At 46.5% G+C, this 6,503-nt stretch overlaps 2 protein-coding genes across 2 annotated transcripts; one reads left to right on the forward strand and one right to left on the reverse strand.

Annotated features, from left to right (window-relative positions):
- The first annotated feature begins 28 nt into the window (after positions 1-28).
- Positions 29-4,373, forward strand: LOC117840005 (uncharacterized). Its single transcript, XM_034720458.2, has 13 exons — positions 29-402; positions 1,112-1,190; positions 1,283-1,372; positions 1,445-1,489; positions 1,621-1,656; positions 1,839-1,892; positions 1,978-2,079; positions 2,312-2,422; positions 2,531-2,664; positions 2,763-2,802; positions 3,226-3,288; positions 3,381-3,562; positions 3,681-4,373. The coding sequence occupies exons 1-13, from the start codon at positions 104-106 to the stop codon at positions 4,171-4,173; spliced, it is 1,728 nt and encodes a 575-aa protein (XP_034576349.1). The 5' UTR covers positions 29-103; the 3' UTR covers positions 4,174-4,373.
- A 52-nt stretch (positions 4,374-4,425) lies between these two features.
- On the reverse strand, positions 4,426-6,056 carry LOC117840007 (xyloglucan endotransglucosylase/hydrolase protein 31). Its single transcript, XM_034720459.2, has 3 exons — positions 5,543-6,056; positions 5,222-5,439; positions 4,426-5,128 (listed from the first exon to the last, which is right to left on the reverse strand). Exons 1-3 carry the CDS (start codon positions 5,891-5,893, stop codon positions 4,768-4,770), a joined length of 930 nt encoding a protein of 309 aa, XP_034576350.1. The 5' UTR covers positions 5,894-6,056; the 3' UTR covers positions 4,426-4,767.
- Positions 6,057-6,503: the final 447 nt, after the last annotated feature.

Below are 6,503 nucleotides of genomic sequence, written 5' to 3' on the forward strand. Positions count from 1 at the left end.
CCAACCTTTCCGGGCTCTCCGCTTCCAAAATTTCCCCACCTCATTTCCCCTTTCATTCACGCTGCCGCTCTCCCATCCGGTCTCGGCGAAGCTCGGCCACCCAATGCTGTCGGGGTCGGGCTCCCGGGGCAGGCGGGCGGGGGAGGCGGCTGCTCCACCTGTGGTACAAGTGAGCTCGTCCGGCTCGGGTGAGGAAGAGGGCCCGTCGGAGGAAGAGGAGGAGGAGGAGAGCGAGGGATCCAGTGAGGGGGCGAGGAGGCGGGATGGTGGCGGTGGGAAGGCTAGGGTTTCGGCGACCGAGGGTGAGGCAGCGGCGAGCGGAGGCGACGCGGAGGGGCCGAACCTTCCCAGCTGCCCCATTTGTATGATCGCGTGGACCGCCGACGGCGCGCATCGCGTGAGGTGAGGACGAATTGCACAGTACACTAATTTTGTGGGTTTGTGAACAAGCTCGCTGGCTTGCGTGGTCCTGAACCTCTCATAATTCGCTGATCTTATACCACTGTAGGTTAGCTGAAACCATAATTTCCGGAATTGGCTTGCTGTAGCTTCTAATCAGTTGTAATTTATGCTTTATCTGGCGATTTTTTTGCTAGTGGCCACTTTTGGATCATGAGTTCTGCAATTGGGTGTAGTATGAGAGGATTTCTATGAATGTATGATTGCTATGTGTTTAGAAATCTCTGGATGTCTGGATCTGAGTATAAGTGCATTGATTCGCTGGGAATTACTTGACCTTGTCATCTTCCTGATATGCAAATTGATTGAACGCTAGGAATTATGACAAAAGAAATAACATTAATTTTACGATCCGTAATAGTAAGTGTTATGCCAGAAAAGGGTAAGTATATGTATATGGCTGCTAGTATGGAACCGTATGTTCCTGGGTCCATTAGTCCACCAGCCTCTGATTTATGGTTAAGGGCCATGGATTTGATTATTATTTTCGTATCGTTATTGCATTTAGAAAATTGTTAAGGATCCAAAAGGTGCACTTATTATGTGTTGGGATTTTGCACTTTTGCTTATTTGGTGGCACATACCTGCTTATTTTCAAATCGTTATGATTGGAGGATCTTAAATTGCTAACTGTTTGATATCCCGCATCTAGTTGCATTCCCTGTGGGCATGTCTATGGCAGATATTGCCTAGAGAGGTGGCTACAACAGTGCGGCAAGAAAAAAGCACAGGTATGCTGACTATTTAATTGTATATCAGAATAATAGTGTTATTTGGTTGAATCCTTCTGATTGATTGGATCTGTTATTTTATACTTACTCAGTGTCCTCAATGTGGCAAGAGGTACAAACAAAACAACATTATCAACCTCTATGTACCAGAGATTGCTGTTCCCAATAATGATCTTGAAAAGGTTAGTTATGCTTCTATACTTTTTGTTGGAAGTATATGTGACCATCTTGTGATGCTTATTTGATTTATGCAGCAAGTATTGTTGTTGAGAGAGAAAAATGACTCTCTTGAGAAGCAAGTAAGCTCCCTTTTTTATACAATCTGCATTTTTACTTGAACCTGATATTAGTATGACTCTGTCCCAAAGCAAATACCACGAGCTGCATATTCTTTTCCCAAAGCTTATGCATTCTTTATGTTTCCACGCAGCAAGCAAAATTACTTGAGGAGATAAAAGAGCATAAGGTACTTGCACAAATGAACTATTTGTTTTCGCTAACCAAATTGATTTTTTGAGGAAAAATATGGTTACCCTTACTGATGTATTTTATAGATTAAATTGAGCAATATTTTCTGTGCATAAACCTTTTACACGCTCAATAGAGTGCCATAATTAATCCTTTTATGTTTCTTTACATTACCTGCAGAGGCAGATTATGTTGCAACAAAATGTGATATATGAATCAAGCTCGAAGAGACAGGTAGAGCCCTAGTTTTGCTAATTTTAATGATTAGTCATAGTAATGAAAGCTTCGATGTTTACATTTTTTACAATCAATTGTGAAGAAAATGACAGAGCAGACATCAAATGGAATGCCAGATGCAGAGCCAATTGCCTCAGTTACAGAGGACATTGATCGTAGAAATCTGTGCAGTTTTGTTCTCCAGGTATGTTTTTAGTGCTATCTGATTACCACTTTCTGTTATACTTGTTCTTGCTATGATGAGATTTATTTCCTGGTTCCATTTGGTTGTGCGGCCTAGTTTAGCAATAGCTGTGTACCATTACTTATGACGCATACCACTTGTCATGCCAACTTCAATCACACAGGCTATAAATGTAGAATTATGAAGGGACCTTATCATTCACTGACTCACAATCAACAGCTATGTTTTGTAGAACGAATTTTTGGTTGAAGGAGCTCGAGTCATGGGCATAGATGCATCCAGCCAGATTATATTCACTTCTGGAAGGGGACCTGGAGTTGGTGCTGAACACATCCTTACAAAGGTACATGTCTAAACAGATGCTTTTGCTTGACCACTTCAGTGTAGTTATGCTTTACTGCAAATTTGGTTGCTTATTGACCTTTTGCAATTTGATTCTTTATTTCAACAGATCAACATGTTTGCTAGACAGAGAATGCAGAAAATCCACCTCCCTCCTGATACTAAAGCTATTAGGGACATCTGTATACTGCCTGGGGGTTGCGCTGTTTTTGCATCACTAGGCAGGAAGTTGTCTCTTTTCAGGTCTGTAAAGAATGTGTGCTAGTTTTATTTCTCAATATGGTCCCTGTAACATTTAGTCTGATATCTGATCTTTGTGCTTATGTTTTACTATATCCCAGCATGGCAACCAACAATGTTGTCCTTCAATACGATCTGCCGGTGATTCTTTGACCTTGCAATTTCACAAAACTTTCAAGTACTTTTATGCTCTTCATGCATTGATTCAGAAACCACTACCAAAATTTGTTCCTGCATATATTTCTTCCTAAAGTATTTAAATACTGCACATGGTCCTTTCTGTTACTGAGGGCTGGGTATCTGCAAGTCCTTTTTATTTTGTTCTCTTGGTGTAGCTCTAGCTCTTGGATATTGGAAAATCACTTTACATTCAGTTCAGCATACGCTTTAACCTTAGAAGATTAAAAGGTGCTTGGTAATCAATCACTTGCTTTTGGCCGAGACATGCATATTTTTCTTTAAATTAAACTATGGAAAATGGAAATCTCTCAAGTAGGCGAATCAGTGAAAATGCGAAATTGTTTATGCTGACCTGCTAATCTTCTGTGTTTCAATATCTTGCAGGCTCCTGGCTGGTCCTGTTCAGGAGATCATACTAGTCCGACTCACCTTTATGCTGGATTACAGGTTGACTTTGCAGTATGCCTTGTGATTCTTATTAAGTTTTTTCTGCACTTTAGTGGGTTTGTTAATTGAAATTCTTCTATAAAAATGTTCAGAATGGCATGATATTGGTCTTTGATATTCGTCAAACTTCAGCACCTTTGCATTCTATGACGGGTTTATCGACACACCCAGTCCATACAATCCACTCTGCTGTAGATGGCACTGGTTCCAGAATGGTTTTTTCTGCTTCTTCTATAGGACCCTGCATTTGGGATGTTGATGGCAGTGAAGACAGGTATGCTGTAGTTTGAAAAGTTCCTACACAGTTCCTATTGATGTGCTTCTCAGTGTCTTTGAAATGTTGAATTTGGTTATTTGTAGTTCCCATGTTCTAGTTTGGGCTCTTTTTTCAGGCCGAATTTGCTAAGCGGGATGGAAAACCAAGGGGTCTGCATTTCTCTTGCGTGCGCCCCTCCATCAAGTGATCTCCTTGTGGCTTCCTACCGCCCGAAAGTTGAGCTGCAGGATGATAGCGCCACACCTCAAGCGATTACACCACAATCACCAGCACCCACTGGTTCAGGAAAGCTAGGACGCCACACACTCCTGAGGAGGACCGCCACAACCTCCTTTGCCAAGGACCAAACCTGCAGCGGTAACGTAAGCGACTTGCGAATGTCGAAGTCTGCAATCATACCATGTGGAGGCAATCAGCATCTCTTTGCCTATGGTGATGAGTCTCTGTACGGAGTCCGGACTTGGCGGCTGCCCTCGTTTCAGACATACACCGATCTCAGGCCCCACAGACAACCAATCCTTGATCTAAGGTTTGCTGAAAGTCCAACTGGGGAGAGGTACCTTGGGTGCTTAAGCGCTGAGAAGCTGCAGGTTTTCACAGTTAGGTAGCACAACAGAGAGAACCATTGACTTCATTCTTTAGCTTTGTTTCTGGTAGCTGTGCATGCTAATAGTTCACAGTTAGTGCTTCACTAACTTTGTTGTACAAGTACAGAGCACATTGTTCGGTACAGTTTTCACTAAATGGTGTGTAAAACCATGTTGTGCATTTTCATAAGAGGCTTCAATAAATTCACTGGTTGAGTGCAGGATTGCAGAGTTCTGCTGATGCTGCATTGTGTCATAAAACAAGGAAACAAATGGGTAGCAATCTGTCACACTTTATATGCTTTCTGCTATGCTTTGTTCACTCACTGATATTTTCCGTTTCTACCAGTATCATCATTGCACATCGCTAGAACACGTAACTTCTGGCATTTACTTGTTCTTCTTGATAATTCTTTCGACCAAATTCATGTTTCGTTTTCTTAGACCATAACTTATTAATTTCTTTCGCATTCAAGCAATTTTCCATCCTTTTCAACTATCCTTTTCCTTCTAAGTTGCGCCCAAACACGCGTTTCGTTTGGATTGGGAGTTGCAAGGAGTTGCAATTGCATATTGCAACGACCCTCAGTGCAGCAGTGCAGTGGTTTCAGGCTTTCAGCACTCGGGGTAGAGCGCGCGGTCCCTGGACGAGTCGAGGCAGTAGTAGTACACCATGGAGTTCCGCTGCGCCCACCGCATGGCGGCCTCCTGCTGCGGGCTGAGCGCCGCCCCCGACGGCGACGCCGGCACGGGGCGGCATCCCTGGGGCGGCGCGTCCGCGGCGCACCCGCCGATCTTGAGGTCGGCGAACCGCGACACGAACGGCTGGTAGCGGTAGTCGGCGCGGTAGCGGCCGCCGTCGGTGGCCCAGTCGGAGGCGTCCCAGATGGAGCCGTACGCCCACATCTCCCGGTCCGGGAACGTGGCCTCCGTCTTCCTCTCGTACCGCCGGATCGGCACGTCGTCCACCAGGAACCTGCGCGACAGGGAAGAACAACCATGAATCGTACGTCCAGCCTGCAGAGCTCATGCGATGACTGTGCAAAAAGAGCTCCAGAGTGTGACTTACAGGATCTGGTCGGGGTTCCAGATGATGGCGTAGTGGTGGAAGTCGGCGGTGGGGTCGAACCAGAGGTGGAACCTCATCTCCCGGCCGACGATGGTGCCGTCGCCGCTGCCGCGCACGTACACGTTGGTCTGCAGCGTGTACGGCTCCCCCGGCACCGTCCCCAGCAGCTCCATGTCGATCTCGTCGTGGTGCCCCGGGTACTCCTCGCTGTTCGACAGCTGCATCACCAGCCATGCATTGCCTTGCATCATCAGTTCATCACCATACCTAAGCAGAGCAGAGCAACAAGGCACCACCAATAGACTCCACTGATCCACTCACGTAGAAGGCGGTGTTGACGCCGGCGGTGTAGCCCGGCTGCACCCTGACCGAGGCGCCGAAGTAGCCGCTCCGGTACGCCCGCGCCGACTTGAACCCGCTGCCGGAGCTGCGGTCCATCCACAGCGTCAGGGACCTGCCGTCCGGCGAGAGGGTCTGGTGCTGCGGGCCCCACAGGGTGCGGTAGGCCTCGGAGAAGGCCAGCGACCTGAGCGTGGCGCTTGGGTAGTAGCCGGGAGAGGGAGGCTGCTGGGCGGCGCAGGGCTGCAGCGGCAGCGTAAGCAGAGGAGCAAGCGCGCATGCCAGGAGGAGAGCAGTTGCCTGCCGCACCGGCACATCACCAGGCCTTGCCATCTGCTGATCAGTTGGTGATACACTGACAGTGTTAGATGTGTCTAGTGAATCGTGATCTTGTCTTTGTGTATTGCGTGTGATCAAATTGATGAAATTTCGGTTTGCGAGAGGTTTCTTTATAGGCGAGATCAGGCCTGTATGGCAATGGTCCCGCAGAGTAGGAAAAGGTTGTTAAGAATTCATTTTTAAGAGTAGAGTAGGGACAGATTTGTAAGGTTAGGGGCCCAGGACGAGCAACAGGGCAAGTGAAGCGTGCTACGAGCCTACGAGTGAACACGATCTCTTGGCCCCAAAAGCAAATGCAAAGGACTTGGATACTGTCACCTCTCCCACACGGAATGTGTATCCTACACTTTTTGGCTCGAGTTATTCGCAAAATCTGATCGTGTGAATACCGAATAACTAGAACATGTAACAGTAACATTTGGTTGCAAACGCCGCCATGTTCCTTGTTTATTCTTCTCATTGGCGGCCAAGTATGCCATGCCACCGCGCTTTGGATTTATTACCCGCCAGCAGCAAAGAATAAAAGAGATGGCACTGATTATCTAGTAAATTTTTGCCACACCTTTCTTTTGACCCAAGTAAAACATGTTCTTTCCTGCATTAA

The sequence above is a fragment of the Setaria viridis genome, chromosome 9 (assembly GCF_005286985.2).
Source record: "Setaria viridis chromosome 9, Setaria_viridis_v4.0, whole genome shotgun sequence".
NCBI classification, from domain to species: Eukaryota; Viridiplantae; Streptophyta; class Magnoliopsida; order Poales; family Poaceae; genus Setaria; species Setaria viridis.